The sequence below is a fragment of the Corvus kubaryi genome, unplaced genomic scaffold, assembly GCF_017639235.1.
Source record: "Corvus kubaryi isolate FWS band 111438036 unplaced genomic scaffold, C.kubaryi_AGA036_p1.0 37308, whole genome shotgun sequence".
In the NCBI taxonomy this organism is placed as follows: Eukaryota; Metazoa; Chordata; class Aves; order Passeriformes; family Corvidae; genus Corvus; species Corvus kubaryi.
In genome coordinates, this window is record NW_024581096.1 from 2,720,141 (window position 1) to 2,740,919 (window position 20,779).

Genomic DNA, 20,779 nt, shown 5'->3' on the forward strand with positions numbered 1-20,779 from the left:
AAAAATGTGTTTGCTCTGAGAAGCAGAGTTTTGTGTGTGTAGGGATCTCCCCATTTTAGATGCTTAGGAGTATGCATGCCTAAGAATAGTTCATGACCTGAAATCTTCAAACACACTGAAGTTACCTTTTTCTGTGCTATTTAAAGAATTCAGTCATACATTTTTTTTTATCTTTGTAAACATACCTGTTGAAATGGAAATATTATCACGAATTTTTGTAGTACCCGGACAACAAAATTAGAAAAAAATACATAGTCTGGCAATACAACTAGAAACACGACAACATTCAGTTTAAATAAAAAACTTTATTAACAATGTAAAACGTTTAATATCTTACAGTCTGAGATAATTCTGGCATGCCTTATTAGATCAGTACTTAGAGATATGCAGACACCATGCTTTGAATTCTACTGGCAACAAAATGGGTTGATGTTGTGTTTTACATTGTCTATTTTAATACACCTTCTTTTGATAAATTATTTATTTTTTCCAAAATCTTGTAGATACACTATTGGCTTAAAAGGAAATCTGTTGCTTCTATGCATTATACAGTTTGTAGATATTATGATTTCTCTGTATTTACAAGTCCTAACTATTTTCATATATGGTTTGTGTATCATAAATTAAGATATTTTTCTATAAAGCTTTGAAGTTGAGATACGGTGGAAGACTAAATATGAATGAGAGCACGAAAAGCAACTGGAGATTTTGTACAAACTCTGTTACAATATTGTTTGAAGGTCTTAGAACTTTAATAGTTTTGCTCTTAAATAGTTTCCTGTGTTTAAAGATTGTGAGAGAATGATCAAATGTTCTTTTCCTATACTTAAAAACTGTTGAGTATGATTTTAATATGATACTAGTAAGAGTACTGTACTATGCACAAACTTTTAGCTGCAGCTCAAACACTTAAAAAAACCCTCTAAAATTATCTATGAACCATAATTCATGTGTCTTGAGTGACTGAAAGTAAGCATGCAAAACATACTTCAAAAAGATTTAAATATGCTAGATCTATTCCACAGCCATTTTTGAACCACCGTAACTTAAAACTATTAAAACCCTTATTTGAAAAGGGGGATGGACCAGAAGACAAAAATGAATAGCCTAGTGTAGAAAATGTACTTTATAATCAAGATTAGCCACCTTCATCTTCTCAGTAGTCAAATAATAGTGGTTTAATCAAAGTTGTGATTTCCTTGGTGCTTCTGTGCTTAATCTTCTAACTTGAGACAAGACAACACAGTCCAAAGAATCTTCGCTTCCGTCTTCTTACCAGTGGATATGGAGTCAAGTTTAGGAGGCTGCTATCATCTGTGATGAAAACCCCCACATTTTAACACAAGCATGTACACATATGCAGAGATTACACAGGAAAGAGTTTATATAATTTACGTGTCCTAACAGCACCTACGTGATCACAGAATCATTTGTTGGAGAAGATCTCTAAGATTGAGTCTAACCTCTAACTCATCACCACCACATCAACCAGACCATAGCACTAAGTGCCAGGTCCAGTCCTTTCAACATGTCCACCACCTCCCTGGGCAGTCATTCCAATGCCTGACAACTCTTTATGACGTGATAGTGATGCCATGAAGATTTTTTGCCTTTTCTTTTATGCCCCTGTTATACCTTTTTACAACTTCTGTATTCTTAGTGCTTTTTGCCTACATTCTTGGACTTGTTTGTCAAGCTAAGAGACTAAACATTTTAGAAGCTTTGTAGCTGGGGATCAGTGTGCCCCAGACCCCAAGGTCCTCTCTAGAACACATTCTGTAAACCAAGATAGAACCATCCAGGGGAGGGCTCCTTGGGGAGGGGGTCTCACTTGAGCCTCTCATTGGGGAATCTTTGATAGATATGCTAATTAGTAAAACCTATAATATTATACCTGATCTTTGGGGGCAGACTTGGCGGGGTGCATTTCGATGCATATGAACTGGACATGTGCACCTAAGGATCCTTAAAATAAATTCCAAGGTAAAATCCCTTTTCCCCTTCTAACCATGTATGACTCTTGATTTTAAGACCAGGAAAAGGCATCAATAGCTCCCATAGAGCACAGAGCAAATAAATAAATTTTGCATTTGAGAGTCTTACAGTGCTGGTTAACAGCATCTCCATAATAATTATGACTACCTGATCCTGGGGCACATCTCAGAGTTTTAAAACTCTGGGATGCTTCCTATCCTGCTGCACAGGGTGTAAGTGATTTTCTGGTCAGTGCTGAAGGGCAGTGTAGACACCAGGCAGCAAAGAAGAATTCTGTACACTTTTATCTCTGCTCTGAATTCAAGTTTCTCTGTGCTTTATATCCCCCCAATTTGTCTTTCCCTTCCTTATTTCCAGCATGCTCTTTTCTTCTAGACTAGGCGTAGACTTTTTGTCACTCTTCCAGTCTTTACAATGGTCTGTATCACAAGTGATGCCCTTTTTCCTTTCAACATAGTTTTCCATCAAGCCATCCTGCCATGAAGTCTTACTTGTATAAAGAATCCATTCACTCTATATTCATCTCTTAGCATATTACGATGAATGCTAGGCTGCTTAGTTACTCGGGATGAGATCTAGGACAAAATCAGCATATTTCATCAGCTGCCACTGCGCCAAGACTGCACCCCATTAAGGAACACCCATTATCAAGAAGAAATCAAAAAGAAAAATTATTATCTGTTTAATGCTGTTCTCATGAACAAAGAGAGTGCCTGTAGATGTGAAGTATTTAGCACACAACAAAATGAAGACCCATTGCTAAATACATGCATAGGATGGAGATCTTGCCCACCTGTGCATTTGTATCGGGTGCCTGATAGCTGTCTATGGCAAAAGCAGGCTCATGGCAGACTCAAAGCAAGTAGCTTTTCTGCAGAGTGAGTGTCAGGTCACAGAAGCTACAAGCCTTGTAGGGGTGAAGCAAACCCATCACTCAGAAGGATCCCTGTCATAGTCTATGCAATTTGCACCTTCATTACCTTTGAGAAAGAAGGACTCCTGACACTGGGAAGTAGTTGTGCTTCTGCCTTCATATCACCGGGAAAAGTTCATTATTTTATGTGTAGATACCCTATCTATAAAATTCCACAATACCTCATGTGAAACTCAAGAGGCCAAAGATCACATACTAGATTCTGGCTCCACTGAATCAGCAGGGAAGAGATTTTGCCTAGATTTTTCTTTTTGTAGTCTCTCTTAAAGAACCCTAGATTTTTTTGTATCTAAAGGAAGGCAAACCCTTTAATTATCTTAATTTTTCTTATATGAAGAAATTCAAAACCTACCTTGATTTTTCAGTGGTAAAGGCATAGTCTCCCTGAGTTTACTTAAAAGGTTTTTCATTTCTCTCATATCTCTGTGGATACAACAGTTTAAAAAGATACAATGGAACAACAGTTGAAGACTGCATGGGGAGTAGCTCACAGTATAGCTTTATATGCTAAAACAGTGGAGCAATAAATACAAAAATCCATTCACAGCAAGCATTTGGTTTACATACATGTATCAGAAGATGCATACCAAAAAAAAGGCAATAAAATTAACAGGGGAGCACTTTTATGACAGTCTGATACTAGCTTTTCCTTGTTCAAATTTATGATCTATTCTGGCACTTGAATATTTCATATTAAAAGCCTTTGGGGGCACAATGTGATCCTAGTGGCAGAACACACAATGTGTCTTAAAATTAGTATTAGCTAGTACTAATGTCAACTTCATAGCCCTTATCAGCATTTTGTAGCTTGTGCCATGAATGTGTTTCACTGTTCAGCAGAAAATTATAATACATGCAACTAACCCATGATACTTAACACTACATATTAAATGAAAATTTTAAAAACAAGGCTATCTGTCTCACCTGCCTTAGGAGGACTCTGGCATTAGATTTTCTGAAAGGCAGATGATGGAAAATATGATAATAACACATCATCTCCAAAAGCTAATTATATTTTGATATGTTTTGAAAGAGGCCAGAAGTTTCAAAATGGTTTCTGTTTTACACATTGATGGTAGACCTATAGGCTTGTAATGTCTTAATGCTTTCAGGATTTAAAACCAATATGGTCTTGCTTAATTCATCTACACATAAAATGGTTCTTAGAAATGCAGGAGCACAATTAGTAAAAAATTGCTCTGTTTTATTCTCCACATTATGGCCTCTGTAGGACAGAACTTGGCTTTATGAAAATAAGCATGACAACAATTCTAATCTCTGCAGCAATTTAATATACAAAGCCTCAAAATAGTATTTTTTTCAAAGAAATATTGGCCATCAGTATTACTCTCTAGTAAACAGTTTCATTTTTTTCTTTCAACTGCATAGTTAAGAGGGTAAGAGAACACCACTATAACAGACCTACAGATTACATTCCCCTCCCCTCCTAAAACTTCCGAATTTAAACCTATGGGCAGAACTAACTGAAATGAATTAGATTCTGTGTTTTTGATTTAGGAATGCAGAACTGGAGTCCGGCAGATTTCAGGTACAAAATCAGAAACTCTGTTAAATGTACCAGAAAAGGTAACAGGTTATTTATTTTACTTATACTTTTCGTAGGAGTAACACTGGTTGTCAAATTAAAAGAGACTACATAAATTCTAGGAAGAAATTTGTTTAGGAATGAAGTGCTACACATACCTTTCAGTGTTTTCAATATCTGTGGAAACCTGCCATAGATGCTGTTGAATATCTGTTGGTGATAATGATGTGTCTTCTAAAATCGGTACTTCGGAACTCTCCTCCACTTTAGTATCTAAGATCTTGGGTGGGCCGCAAGGTTCTTTTCCTTTAAAATATTTAAACAAAACATGTATCCTTATTATTTATTGATTAAAATAGATACTCAAATTATCTAATTCATGCTTTGAACTTGACCTTGCACAATACAAATGGAGGAAAAGACTGCTTAAATGCAAACTCTGAGTAAGAACTGTTCAGAAGCAGAGCAGACCACACCAAGCTACAAACCTGAGAGCTGCCATGTATTTCTCTTACCAATTTGAAGGGGTTCAGTTGAACTCCACTAGCTCTCATGCAACACAAAATAAAAGCCAGAAGACAAAACTGAACAGGGTGAGGAAACTACAACATACATTTTGGAAACAACTTCAAAATTTTGACATTAAAGAATACTGCAATTCATGTCTCCTAGTACTACAGTAATACCAAGGGAAAACAAAAGACAAAAATGTGAAATTTTGTACTTTATGATTTAACAGCAATATAAAGCTGGCACCACCCACAGCCCAAATGTATTATGTTCTGAATTTCTGTGTTGACACCTACCTAATTCATTCTCACTGTATGGAAATTAAATATAATAGTATTGAAATTGAAGGGGGGCTTCATGACAGATCTTCCAGGGCTTTTGTGAGGAAGAGAACAGGATAAAGGATTGGATCATAATAGTGGAACACTCAAGAGAGCTAACCATTGGTAGGATATTTTGGTAATCTTGCAAATCTCCTTTGGATTGCCTGGTAGCATTTCTTTTCTGTAGTGGCAGCTACAATTCTGGCACCAAATACAGAAGAAAATTCACACTGGAGTGCATCCCAGACAAATGTCAACATTCAAACCAGCAGTACAAAAAGATGAGTAGGAAATGTTTTTTCATTTCACCATTTTTGCAATTTGAAAAATTTTGACATCAGGACAAATCTGTGTAGTTCCTGTAAGGTTTGACAAAGTACATGAAGAGCAAGACCAGCTAATAGAGCAGTGGTCATTCAGCCCATTTTTGTAGGATGCTAAAATCAAGACTGCAGACCATGGTACACTGCTCTTCCACAATCACAAATACATATCCCAGCTATCAGGTAGGTAACCTTGTTTTTTAAATCTAGAAATTCCTGGATCATAAGATAATGTTTTTGAGCAAGTTCTCCAAACAGTTGCATTCTGGTAAATTATTCCTTTGAAAAAAAGAAAAACAAGTTATTCTTAGCTACCTGTCTCAAACCAGATGTCGCCTATGCTACAGAAGATACTTGCTTAATGTTTTAATACTCTCTAAAGCCAGTAGGAAGCCCACAGTTACCTAACTGTGAATCCTAGAGAGTGCATGAATTGACCATAACAAGTTTAGCCTCTATAAAAGAATGTCCTGTATCCTTTCTTTGCTGCTTACTGGCATCCATTGCTAACTTGTGCTTTGCCAAATCCTTCTGTGATCCACTTTAGCCATTGAAATGGTAGAGGATTACCCCAACAAAAGGGAAAATAAAATGTGATGTTTTCTTATGAAGTGGTTTAAGTAAGGTCAGTCAAAAACCCTACAAGTTCAGGAGCAAGTGCCAGAGAAGGAGGATCATACCACTCCTTTTCCAAAAGCAGTGGAAAGGAGGAAGAAGTGAAGGCATTATAAAGGAGGGGAGACATAGAGAAAGAGACCAAGACCTTTCTGGTGGTTACAAACTGTTATGCTGAATGGTGACTCAATTGCTTGTGGAACAGCAGAGTAAGCCTGCTTCACAGATTACATGTTTTACTCTGTATCACCCCTGTAGGTGTTTCAAATTTTTCTTGTCCTTAACTGCAGCTTATGCTGGTATTTTAAGGTGATTCATATGGTACAGTTGTCGTCGTTCAGTCATATAAGTTTCCTTATTTTTTCCCACGGCAAGAAGTTCATAACACAATGTTACTAAAATCTCCACATATTACTTTTTCATTTAAAATGTTTCAGGTAAACCATCCATTTGCCACTGATATCACAAGGTGTTACTGATGAAACAGGGTAGTAGAGGATCGTTCCGTTATTTTAAAGTTTTATGGTGGAACCCTGACCTGACCTTTGGTGACATGCTGTCAGGATGCATCCTTCAGGGATGTGAAAGGTGCTTCAATAGAAACAATAAAAGCATTAGATGAAATAATAGTAAAGGTTCTTTCTCTCAGCTTGAGGACAGAAGCAGAGACCATAATGTTCTTTTTGTTAGCACAAAGACAAGCTCTTGCAGATTTGCCAGAATGAACAACACAGATTTCTTTTCAACTGAAAAAAGCTCTTTACCAGTAATTCTGTTATATTGTGAGCAATTCATGAATCCTTTCTTGAATTTCAGATCATTTGCTCAGTCACTTGAAAGCAGTTAAAGAGTCATCTAATAATACAGGCTTTGCTTGAATAATGTATGGTTTAGGCTTAACATTTCTACCCTGGTAAGAGCCTACAGGGAAACAAAAGCTTTTAAATCTTCTCATCCTTACAGTGGCAGGTAAGGCCATCTTCTGTAATAGATACTTCAAAAATGGATACGAACCCTAAATTTTACTTTCAATTTAGTCAGTGGAAAGATTTTCAATAGTTTTAGTTGCAATGATGTATTCTTCCTCTTCTCACCAGCAATTCAGCTTTTTTTAACTTTAAGAAGCAGAAAATGCTTTTAGTATGAAATTAAATCAATTTAGTTAAATAATGCTGAGGATCAAACTTGAGAAAATAATTGAGAAGCTCAGTTAAGCAGTTATAAATCTCTCATTCTTACTTTAATAATAAAAATATCCCTGGCTTTAGCAGTATTCTACAGCCAGATATGAAAAGTACACTACAGGATATTTTAGCATGACAGGAAATTCAAAAGGTTCATTACGAGACCTTTATTACAGCTCATTACAGAATGTTGTCTTGTCTTTACCCAGTTTTTCATTGATGAGATACTATCTGGGGAAAGAGTAGTTACAATCAGCACAAATACAGCCCTAATCAGCGTGTGCCATCACTGAGCAATGAGGTTACTAAGTAAACTGTTCAGTAAATCATCAGCATTTCTACATCTTCCTTTCAGTAGGCAGCTAATCAAGTATGAAATGATTACAGAGATGCATTTTCACTGAAGCAAAATTTCCCTTCCAAATCTAGTATCTGCTTTTATAAAGGTAGGCATCTTTTAAACCGTATTTATCTATTTTTTGCTATGGCAGTGTTTTAGCAATGGCACTTCCCAATTTAGTGCTATCACTGACACTCTCCCAAACCATAGGCCACTCTCTCTCTCTCTCTCTTTCTCCCTCTTCCCCTCCCTTTTTCCTGTTGGGGCAGGATGGAGTTGAGAACTGGAGGCACAAAAGGTGAAGCTCGTGGGTTAAGATAAGAACAATTTACTGGAAACAGCAATGAGTTAAGAAAATGAATAGTAACAGCCACACTATTAATAACATATCTTGCCCAACAAATATATCTAATAACATTACTAAGTTTGCCCACTTGTCTGATTAATGACAGCCAAAACTTAAGGGAATACTCTTTTTTAAAAAGAATCAGACTTTTTAATGGTGAGGACATTAGTGATACATACCTGATAAGACACACTTCTGTAAGAATTGTGATTAACAGAAATAGAGCTCCTTTTTAGTAACTGAAAACCTATTACAGAAATATATAATTTGTTTTACAATTTGGTGCTTGTTGTGGTTTAACCTCGGACATCAATTAAGTCCCACAGAGCTGCTCACTTACTCGCCCCTGGTGGGATGATGGAGACTACTGAAAGGGTGAAAACTCATGGGCTGAGGTACAGGCAGTTTAGTAAGTAAAATGAAAGCCATGCATGCAAGCAAAGCAAAACAAGGAATTTATTCACCATTCCCAATGGGTGTAGGGAGGTGTTCAGCCATCCCCAGGAAAACAAGGCTATCTCATGAGTAATGATGACTTGGGAAGACAAATGCCATCACTTTGGATGCCCTCCCCTTCCTTCATCCTCCCCCCTCTCTTTATATGCTGAGCACGATGCCATACGGTCTGGGATATCCCCTGGGTCAGCTGGGGTCAGCTGTCCTGGTTGTGTGCTCTCCCAACTCCTTGTGCCCCCTCAGCATCCTCACTGGTGGGGTAGGGTGAAGAGCAGAAAAGGCCTTGACCTCATGTGGGTTTAGCAATGACTAAAATATTCCTCTGTTATTAATACTGTTTCCAGTGCAAATCCAAAACGTAGCTCCATGATAGCTACTATGAAGAAAATTAACTCCACCCCAGCCAAAACCAGAACAGTGTTTTGTCTTTCATGACCCAAAAGATTGTTCTTTTTCTAAAACTAGCATCTCTCTGTGTGTTTGTGCCATTCAGTACCTTTCCGATGAAACTGCAGTGATCCTAGAAGACATATGGACTTTAGCATTTCTGTTGTGTACATTTCTAAGCAACACTGCAACTGGATGTATAGTCTACAGATTTCAGGATGAATTTCACCATCTTCTGGGCTGGAATAAAAGAGAAGAATATAATTAGGAATGAGATTAGAAGGATGTAAGGGTCATAAAATCCACTTCTTTACTGTTGCAAGCAACCACATCACAATCTGCTTTACAAACTATTAAGATTTTTCTATGATAATGTATTTACAAAGCATTCTTTAGATCTGTAAAACTCTAGGCTTAACACTGCTAAACTTGGGCTGTCTTTGGTAAGACTGCATGTCCTGATTGTCTCCTCTGCATGTTTTCAGAAAATAGGTAAACAAGTGATGGAGATATTTTCCCCTCTTTAAAAAAGCTTTGGATTAGTATTTTCTTTGAGATTGAAGCATTTTTTTGCCATCCAGTCTCAGTTACCCTTGGTCTTGACAAAAATGCAGGAGATTACAGGGCCACTTTAACAGTCCCTGTTCAGGTTACAAATCCTGTATCAAGCAGAATCAACCCTACTTTGAAGACACTCTCATCAGAAACAAGTCAGGTTTAGCCTACTCGTTCTATACATTCTGCCTGAATTTGTTTTCCCCCTGTATTTAAATTAGTAGTGTTATCAACTGCACTGTCAGGAGAATTGGATGCATGAGACTTTTTTCAGAAAAGTAGTAACAATTCTGAAAACAAAAACTGAAATCCTACACCTCCAATTAATCGCTTAGGACACCAAGAAAATAATTTACCCACACCCAGGAACCAATTCTCATGCCTACTTGTAAAATCAGGCATTAAGTATCACTTTTGTGGGCTGGAATCACAGTAGTGGTAAGCTGTGCAGTCATGAAAAAAATTATTGTACAAAAAACGAATGCTTAAACAAGATAAAAGGCTAAAAAAGAAAAAAAACCCAAAAGGTTGGAAAAGACTAAAGATTGAAGAGAAATTTTGCTGGATTTAGTCAAGAGACAAAGGACGATAGGTTCCACCTGCCAAGCCATTACAAAGTGGACATCATCAAAGAGGCAGGAAATTACTGGAGCATAAATTACAATTGCTGTGGTCTGTTACTACAGGAGCTACACCAAACACATCGTAATAAACCAGCCCATCCTAGGAGCTTTATTTCTTTTGGGTAGACTATAATATGACCATTTCTCTTAAGCCACATCTGCTTTTGTACTTCTGAAGTCTTGATTTGTTGAAAAATTATCATGCACAATACTTTCTGCATTTTATCATACATACAGAATAAAGCTATGGTGCAGAACAAAAGGGTTCAACCACAATTCTGCCTCCCCCCCGCCACCCCGCAATGTGTGCATCAATTACTGTGGCAGCCCTTTTCTCAATGAGCACACAGTTTTTTTGAAAAAAACTTTGAGAGAAAAAACTTTAGGAGTGTAGAGATCCATTTGGTTTCCATATTTAGTATGCAGGTCCAAAATTTAAGTCTTCAAACTATTGCTTATTTATTATTATTATCATGCAATACCTAAGTCCTGGAGTCCCACCAATATACACACACAGGCCCATTCAGTTTCTGCTTAAGTTTCCTAGATGTCTGAAGATTTCTTTGTGACCAAGGTTTCTTCTGTCCTGAAGCCACTGACTTGTCTATTCCACCTGAAGGGGATTCCCCCATACATGTTCTTGTGCAAAGTGGAACCTGCAAAAAATTTAAGCCACCAGAGATGGTAATGATGACCTTTTTCTGCTCAATGATGAGAGCTCTTTTGATAGGGAAACAGAAAGAGAAGTTCTGCTCCTCTTTCTCAGGTAAGTCAAGCTGAATTTGTCTAGCTCTTCTGAAAACTAGGATTATTTAACCACAAGTCTATCCCTGAGAGAAACAGTCACTATGTTGTGACAAGGTAATTTCCTTGTAGCAGATTTAGATAAAACTGAAATATGCCAATTCTACTTTTCTCTGCAGTATTTCTGATGTTCTCAAAAGTCATGGCTATTGCAGGACTTTTGTTAGCCATGTTTATTTACAATTTACCACGTTCCTTTGTAGGTGTCACTGACAAAAAGATTTCAGGGTCTGCACACAGGTGTAAGCAAACAGTGTTTTCCTTATACAGCTATTAAATTTCTATGAAACAAACTTGGTGAAAACTTTTTAAAAAACATTTTTGCTCTTAGTGACAGAATTTTTAACTGTGCAGACTAGGAAGGCAGCAATTATATATAAGATGCTTAACTCATGGACCAATACAGATTTATTAGTGGCTTCCTATTTACAAATAAGCTGGGAGAGTATTCATAATAATAGGCATTTTAATTGACTTTTTTTGCAGCCATAAATCTCTGTGGTTTTTTGCAAACTGTATTTATGAACAGCATGAGAGTAAGAAGTAGAAACATCAATAACATATGCATGTTCTGGCCCATTCTTGTTTTCTCAAGAATATGGAACATATGTAATTGGACTATAGGCAAAATTTTTCTCTCATTTGCAAATCCAGAGTAACAGCAGTGGTATCGAAGAAAAATATTGTACAAGGTTTATACAATGAGAATTATTTCCAGCCCAGTACCCTCACTGATTGTCTCAAACTATTTAATTAGTGTTTAATTGCAATAATGACCACAACAATTCCATTAGTTTGCAACCAATTTCCTTCTATGCATGTATATAGGCTTCATTTTCATCTCTGAAAGCCAAATGCTCTGATGTGAATGCGCACAAAGATTTCTTTTATAATCCCTGAATTCTGTGTAGAGGGCTTAACATTTCCTTTTAAAGTGTTATCAGTTTTTCTATTTCTGTGTGTTCAATGCCATACCATGAGAAATGCTTAACTGGGACTAGTATAGACATAAATTTCAGAATGCTGGTTATGATAAGTTTATTATTAATTAATATTAAATATTATTTAATAGTTATATACCAAGATAATATTTATCTACAAGGAAAGTTCATGCAAACTCCTAATATTTCCCCCAAGTCAGCTGTTCAATTAGTCTAGCTGATTTTTTTATGAAGACCATTAAGTTATTCAAGAGAAATCTCATATAACACAATCTTACACAATGCTGTGCTAAATGGTGTTTGCAACAGAGCTATTTAATAGCTTATGTGTAGCTGGATATATGAGAGCTAGCACAGCACTGAGCACCCGCCCAAGAGACACAGACCAGCACCTCATTGTTGGCTGTATAAAATGTAGTTACAAAAGTGAAAATGCTGCGTTAGTCCTATACAAAACAGTAGCTTAAGTTACGCAGTTTATCCGGCTGCTATTAAAAGTATAATTTTTTGTAAAAATAAACTTAAGTCTATAAAATCTATAGTAAATCTATTACATTCTCATGGTTTAACTACTGTTAAAATCGATGTCTTTCTTTCCATAAAATCCTACTTTTTAAAAATCATGTAATGTTGTTCAACTGAGTATGTTTAAAAGGCACAGACAAGAAGTGGAATTTACTTTCCTTTGTATTTTCCTAAGATTGAGATTTACAATAAAACCTATAGAGGGAGCTCTTACACCAACCATATAGTACTCGGTATCTTTAAGAGAGGTGAACGCAGTTATTTTGGTAATTATTTCAAGATACATTAATAAACATGACTAAAATGCTCCTCCTTAAATGCGAAGGAAAAGAATAAAAATTCCTTAAAAAAAATTTTTTTTCCTCCAAAATAGCTGACAGATGATTTTATTGTACTGCCAAAGTGTTGGTTACAATTGAGAAACACCTTGAGGTTTTCCTGAATTCCCACAGGTGCCCAGCATTCACAGTTGCACTGAAATTAGTGAAACTTAAGACTACTAAAACTGAAAAATTATTATGGTCTAATTCTCAATTTAACTTAAAAAATTTAGTCACACATTTACAACAGAACAGAATTTATTTGTACTTTCAACAACATTAAAAAACATAAACAGATGTACTACCTCTGGTTAAAAGAGTAGCTAAGCTATATGAACAGTTTGATAAACCTTCTTGTAAAAGCATTGTTTTGACAAGTTCTATGCTTAACTCTAAGGGAAAGTATTAATAGTTCCAAAATATTATAAGCTGAAAGAACTATCTAGACATATAACGAAGATTGTTTGTTTTCAAAAGCCAAAGGAAAATAAACATTTGCCAAGCCAAAAGTGAAAATTAAATAATCACATTCTGTCTTATGCTCCATATATGTACTTCCCTTGAAAAATAATGTAAGTTGGCATGATGAGCTGTGAAAAATCACTGTCCACAAATATTACCCTGTAGATTGTATTTTAAGTCAGTATCTGAAACACCATGGTTGAGAAATACAAAGCAGTAGAAAGATGAAAAAGATGAAGAACAAAAATTACCTCAGACATAATGGTGCTTCTGTTGGGATGAAAAGGGTGACAATCCCCTTATATACTAAGTACAAGAAGTCCCTCTGATTATGGCTCAGGTGCAACAGCCTACTAAACCTGCCTTTGCTTTTGTATCTTAAACAGATCATTTATTTCTTCACCATGCAGCCATAGATCTTTGAAGGCAACAAAAGACTGGCTGATTTATTTTGAATACAGGTAGAAAAGTTGTCCAACAAAGACGTTTTCTTCTAAACAGTTCCTGGAAAAATGTTCTTATTTGTGTTCCTTCCATTTGCTGGGGCTGTTTTTTAAAAAATGCACACAAACTGCTGTCAGCTTCAGTGCCATGTATTGGTTTTTTGTTCTCTATGCAATACTGTGATACAATTGCTATGCCATACCCATGTCCAGACAGGAAAAAAGCAGGGCTTGTTCCTTCTAGCAGATCCATAAATGACTGCAATGCTGTTCTTATTAAATCAGATTGTTGTTTTGAAGCAGTTACAACAGCGCTCTCAATAACAGAAGACATGTGAACAGGTTTAGTTTTGTTAGATCAGTGTAAATTTCCGATAACTCTAGTAAGACTGATGGAGTCAATCTGAGTATATGATACAACCAGCAGAACAAAACCATAGTGCAGTGACTCATATTGTAGAGACATTGCTAACTCCAAGGTTGATAACATTTTAGGTATTTCCAGGCTAGAACAATTTAGATACAACTATAACATTTTTTTTTTTTGAAAAACATAGTTTTGAAACTATCGGAGTCACAGACCAGAATTTTCTAGACTTCTTCCCTCAGAAGTGAGTTTTAATGGCTGAACTGAAGAATGGGCAAGAAGTAAACTACGAGAGCACTATCCAATCTGTTCCACTAGAGGACAAACCCAATTACAAATCACTCAGTGTATCTTCTTGTATATGAGTAAAACAGCACTGAAAGGAAACTTACTCCACTCTAGGTAATAGTAGGTGTGTTGGGTGCATTTGCAAGGTTTTGGTAGTGATGGTGGCAACAGGGTGCCCCTTGTGGGATGAGGTGGGGGGCTTCCCTGTGCTGGACACAGACAGTTCCTGCAGCTCTGCAAGGACTCCTTGGCAGGACACAGCTGAGTTCATCTGCTGAACAAAAACTTATTTTTAAAAAGGGCAAAAATAGCCACAGGGAGAGAGAGGGAACAAAAGGAGTAGGAAACAAGACAGGGAATATCAGGGTAAGAGAAAGGAGGAGGTTCTCCACGGCAGAGCAGATCTTCCCTGCAGCCCACAGAGAACACCAGAGCAGATGGGTGTTTTTGAAGGAACTGCCACCTGTGGAGAGCCTAAGCTAGAGCAGATTTTCCTGACAGGACTGCTGCCTGTGCAGAAGCCCACACTAGAGCTGAGGAAAAGTGTGAGGAGGAAGGAGAAACAAAGCAGATTGGTAAGGACTGGAACCCCCCACTGCCATCCCACCTGCACCTCTCAGGAGGGTGGGGGTAGGTACAGGAGCCTGGAGTGAAGTTGAGCATGGAAAAGAGGTAGAAAAGGTGCTAGCTTAGTATGTGTCTTTTCCCACTACCTACATTAGTAATTATTTTTATTTTAATTGGCAATAGATTAGGGTAATCATTCCCAAGTCAAGGCTGCTCTACAGTCAGTCAATGTCTCTATTTCCACCCAATCTTTCTCGTTCCTGTTCTTCCTGTCTTCTCCCCATGTCCTGCTGAGGAGTGCATGAGCAAGCAATTGGGTGGGAGTTTGGCTGTTCGCTCAAAAGAAGCCACCACTTTAGCTAAGATTAAAATCCCCAGCAGGATTTTAATTCTAAATACTCAGAATTTAATTCTACAGAATTAAATACTGAATACTCAGTATTTAATTCTAAATACTCAGAATTCCAAATGAAATTGCATGTGTCTCCAACTACGCTTTTAAGTTCTTCTAAGTTTTAAAAAAGAAAAAAAAAAAAAAAAATGCAGGGCTTGACCACCACACCTTTGCAGAAATCAACTCCAAGCCCGTTGTTCCTTCTTCCTTCAGCTGTCTGTCCCTTGCCTCTACTTTAGGGAAATTCAGGAGACTTCTGCACTAGCCAAACATAAGCTGAACAGGGCCTTTCTCTGTGCAGGTTATCAGACTCCCTGTTGAGAAGGTGGTGTCCGGTTAGATGAAAAAAAACTTTGAGCCCTCAAGTCAGCCTTGCTTAGCTCTAGTCTCAGCTGAACAAAACATCTCACAGCCCCAAATTATATGATACCAAAGAACAGATAAATCCAAACCATGACACAGACCTTCCAGAAAGGATCTGTGCTAACCAAGGAGACAGTGAGATTAGGTGTATATACAGTAACTCTTAAGCTTATCAAAGGAGTTCCTATTCAGAACCCTGCCTTGTCAGCATTGACAAGTTCTCAAATGAATTTGATAAAAATGTGGAGAAAGCACAGATAAATTTGTGCCATCTGACAGGCTCAAGCCCAGCCTCTCTTAACTTCACTGCAGGCAGCTAAAAGTCATGCTGCCTGCAGATTTGCCCTTTGATTTTAGTTAAGCTTCTGTGTTCTTTAAAATGTCCCTTAATCACTCACTATTCATTAACAAATAATTTTTAAACTCTACCTTTCTAAAATCCGCAAAACATAAATGGATTCGTACCTACACTCTCGTGCAGTTCCTTTGATAAACAGTTGTACAGAAATTTTATGAAAACTAGTATCTGATGTGTGGTCATTTTCGAAATTGGTTCTTATTTGTGTGGACAAATACGGTCAAACTTTCCAGAGAGCCTGAAGGAGAGGTAAATGCTTTAGGTATTTGATGCTGTAGGATCTCAGTCACAATGAACTACAAACATACTGGATTTAGAAGGAACTCTGCTGCAGGCAAGTGATGCCATCTGCTGTTGACCATTCACAGGACACTAAACCAGCTGATTCCTTAGGTTTGTAACACTTCCTTTTTCCATTTCATTTCTGTTAGTACTTTCCTTGAATATAAATTTCAATTTCTTTTTTTTCCTAAAAGGCATTCCTTAAAGCATTAGCGTGATCTGGATACCTGCTATCTGTTTGTAACTCAGGTATCTGGTTTTCCATATTCCAAAATGGGAAAACCAGAGCAGTTGTGAAGAGTGGTTAGAATGAAAACGCAAGGAACATGGTATTTGCTTTTCCTCAAATTATTACAAACCACCTTGCTACCAGGACTACTTAAAGTGAAGATGTTCCGTAAGTTTCACTGTGATCTGGGTAAGAGCTATATTGCATTAGCAATTACTGAAAAGATCTATATATTTTCATAAATTTTTTTTTTGTCTATTGGTCAAACACTGTGACTGCTGCAATTCTAAACTGGAAAGAAAACAGCACATCCAGTAGATAGTACTAGGTTGCTCAGAATAAGGCAGTGTTTGGGATTCTCTAGGTATCAAATGCTTCTAGGAGTGCTCTGAATATGTCACGCTTACGCCTCAGAGTATTTTTTATCTTTTTAAAAAATCATATGTTCAAATACCTCCATATGAAAGTATCCCAAATGAAAAATTGTTATAGAATCAGTAAAAGAATCTCACACAGCGCCACCAGATAATTCACAAACCAAATCTGTAAGAGTAGTTAAAAATCACAGCTGAGAGACTGAGAAAACTTGAATGTGTCAAAAAAAAAAAAAAAGAAAAAAGAAATAGATTAGCTTCCTGAATTTAAATTCACATAAGGAAAAAGAAATTTTTAAAACCATCTGTTGATAAAATGTGTTCAGGAAGCAGTATTCTAGCAAAAAGAACTCCGCAATTTTTTCACTTCAGATTTCTTAATCCTGCTTTGGTCTCCACTTGACTTTGTGAACTGGTGTTACTTTTGTTCTTTTCCCTCTTTGCAAAGCCTTTTTTTCTGCTTGGGAAACAAGGATTTTTCCATCAAGTTTTTCTTAGCCATTCAGTATCATGTATTAGCAGCTGCACAGACGTACTACTAATTTCTGAGTCTTGAATGATGCAAAATGAACTGCAAAAGTCTGTACCCACTACTTTGGGTAGGTCTGCAGTTAAATTAAATGCCCAGACTTTGGAATGTCCACGACTTTGGTGCACTGGGGCTCTTCACCCTGCATGAAGGGACTGCTTCCTCAGCACACAGCCTCATCCTGCTCAGCCTTACATACTGTGGTTGCAGTTGTCATACTATTCCCAAGTACCAAATGCTGCTTTGTTGGTGTTGGGGTTTTTTTTGGAAGGGCTTGTAAACGCATAAGGGTGGATAGTGCTGTTTCACCACAGTAACAACTCCAGAGCTGTTGGAAATAATTGGAGGCTGCTGTATAAACATGGCACTTTTAAGTATTTTGCCACTCAACCATTTGCCGTACTGCCAAGGTTACCAACACTACATTTGCAATGATCTGTCTTGCCCTGATAGACAGAGATATGATGTGTCAGCTTTTCTTTGCTCAAACAATAAATGCAAACTTGTTTTCTTCTGAAATGGGAAGCAGTTTCTTCAACAACTTTGAGCACAGAATTTAATATGTCGGTATTTGAATTCTTACACCAGATCTGCTGCCAGGAAATGTTCATGATGAAAGTACTCTTATGAAAAATAAGAACAGCAAGATAAAAAATGGAACATAAGAGAAAATAAGACCTTCTATGTTAATATACAAATAATTCAGTATATTATTTCTCTGACAGTTAAAAATTATGTGGAAAATGTAAATGTAGATCTAGAAATGTACCCATCAAGGAGAAAATTCTATGCATTAACAGCCAACACTTTGGTATATGTTAAATTTTAAAACATGAATTTAAACAGCATTTAACTGGTAATACTGGAAAGATTCTGGATTAAGGAATGCTTCTTTTAATGCTGTGTCAAGGTGAAATCTTAATGCCCAGATAATGGTTTCAAATATTTAACTAATTGCTCAGAAACAGAACGATAAAGCAATTAGAAAAATTACAACAGATTTTGTACACCTTGTTGAAATTGGTTGGAATTTTTCCAGTGTAGGCCTGACAGAACTGGTATCTCCCATAGCTGGAGACTGATCTTGCAAGGTACTGATGATGCTGCTAAGAGTAGTTACCCTTTGATACTCGACCTCTCACTAGAGCAAACCTCCATGTACCATGCAGATCACAGTAAGTGTGAAGTCTTTTCTTAGCTGACTATGCAGGAAGTGCAGCGCTTGAAAGAGCATGACCAAATGTGGGGCGTGAGAAGGACATGCTCTTAATTGCATGGCCCTGCACAATTTACCTGGCAATGCCATTGGCTGGTTTCAGTGAGGGGCACAGAACCAAAATGGTCCTTTCTAACTAGAGAGCAGTGTTACAGAATGTGGAGAAATACTGAGCATTAGTAAAAACATTTCCATTAACTTGCAATTTTCAGTCCAAAACTTAAAAAAAAGAGGTAAGAAATCAGAAGCAAAATCCCAGCACATGTGGAATTCTAAGAGCTCATGCTGAAGCCTTTCTAATGCGTGTAACTTCATTATCTCATGTTTTCACTTCTCTTAAGATATATGAACATATTCTTAACATAGACTGGCTCTATAAGATTCAGTGAGAATCAGAAGTAATTTTCTGAGAACAATATAAGCCAAGCTAACCAGAATGAAGACAAGCAGAGTTCCTATCAAATTGCAGCTATGTGGGATTTCTTAATCAAACAGTATTTAGGAAAATGACCAGGAAAGGAGCACTAAAAACTTGTCATTAAATTCTTAGCTTTAGCTGTGTTTCATTAGAAACCTATAGAAGAGAAATACTGAAATATGCTATTGAAACAGATCTCAAAACAGTTGGCCTAATGGGGACACAAAGGCACACTTCTTGGCTGTCTTGGTTACAGATAAACACAAGTGCAACTTCTATTTACATCTGTGAAGGTAGGTATGAAGTTTCCGTACATTATTTTTTCAGAAATACTGCAATGAAAAAGTTATTTTGGATTGGTCTAACATTAATTTTGAACCATGCAGGCTTCTCTGGCACCCCTAATTGTTGTGGGCATAGAAGCAGCATGACATGAAAGGCTCATGATCAGCCACACTTCTGTCTATAAATACCTTCTAAAGTTTAGCTCTAGATCCCCTTGTGAAGCACTACTTACTGACATAAGCTAGTAACACTCAGGTTTTTGCTCAGAAGAGCTTATTAACTGATTCCGCTTCTGACATGACATGACAAGACATAGCAACAGGAGTTGCTACATGCTGTTACATGTTAGGGCTTAGAATTCCAGCAAACTGACATTTAAAAATCAATTTCAAAAGAAATAAATTATGAAAACAGTATGATAAAAATGCAGTATTAACATGCATTATTTAGATAAAAACTATAGCAATATAAAACAGAGTATTTGAGAACAATGCTTTCCCTTGAAAGACTGAAATATGATGTAAAATTACTAAGTATTTTTCAGAGATAGTAAGAACTGGTACCCCTATTTAATAAGTAATTCATCTGAAACATCGGTCAGGGACTGAATCAGAGTTTTCAGAATTTTCTCGAAACATAGAGGTTTGAAAAAATTATTATTTTTGTTCATCATGTTTAATGCCGCAGATCTAAAGGACAGTGGATTCCAGTGGGCTTGTCATACATACATTCAAGACTTTGCCATGAGGAGTTCCCAAACAGTTAATGTGACAGTAGCAAATCAGATATTAATTTCATTACTGAGTGGAGACAGGCTATGAGGGAAAAAAAACAAGAAACAGAAACACTGAAAAAAGGGATGACAAAGGAGAAAAGGGAATGAGAAAATCTGGAGTGAAGTGAAGGTAACAGCAACTGTCAAAACAGAGTCCACATTAAGTTCTGTGGGCTTTTCAAAATCCTCACAGTTCATTTCTAGAAATATACCTAACTGCTGGATCCTCTGGCTGTTTACTCCCTGAGAAAATGACTTGCACAGTAGAGGTGAGAAAAGCATTTTATGTCCAACAATGAGAGCATATCTTCTGAAAAGACAAAACGGGGCAAGAGAAGGGCATAAAGTTAGAGACTGCTGGCAGAAACACTGAATTTTCTGCAAAAGGTCAGCTCTGATTCTGCAGCATTTCTAAAGAGGCCCCACCAATGTAATTCAGTCCCCATATCTGTTTGGTAACGTATGTTGTTTTCCTTCACTTAAACTTCTCACGTAAAGGTTTGTATACCTCAAAATAAGAATGTAAAACAGATTGGTTGTTTCAACCATTGCTACAGATAAATAGTCTTACATATGTCTGGAATACTCCATTATTAATGAGTTAGACTTCGAGAAACCACCCTTTAAAATCTAACTATAGTGGAATGCTGCTCATGAAGAGAAGAGAAGAGAAGAGAAGAGAAGAGAAGAGAAGAGAAGAGA

General features: G+C 37.0%; 1 protein-coding gene across 2 annotated transcripts in view; it reads right to left on the reverse strand.

Annotated features, from left to right (window-relative positions):
* Nucleotides 1-285: 285 nt before the first annotated feature.
* Nucleotides 286-20,779, reverse strand: part of LOC121664741 (regulator of G protein signaling 7 binding protein) — a 31,976-nt gene continuing 11,482 nt past the window's right edge. Inside the window, exons 2-6 of one of the 2 annotated variants that reach the window (XM_042028265.1) lie at nucleotides 10,620-10,793; nucleotides 9,069-9,199; nucleotides 4,634-4,781; nucleotides 3,282-3,352; nucleotides 286-1,314 (exon numbers count right to left, since the gene is read on the reverse strand). In XM_042028265.1, coding sequence (XP_041884199.1) covers nucleotides 1,223-1,314; nucleotides 3,282-3,352; nucleotides 4,634-4,781; nucleotides 9,069-9,199; nucleotides 10,620-10,660 — 483 coding nt within the window. In that variant the 5' untranslated portion in view covers nucleotides 10,661-10,793 and the 3' untranslated portion in view covers nucleotides 286-1,222. The remainder of the gene's footprint in view (nucleotides 1,315-3,281; nucleotides 3,353-4,633; nucleotides 4,782-9,068; nucleotides 9,200-10,619; nucleotides 10,794-20,779) is intronic. The other variant, XM_042028264.1, reaches the window with a different exon arrangement.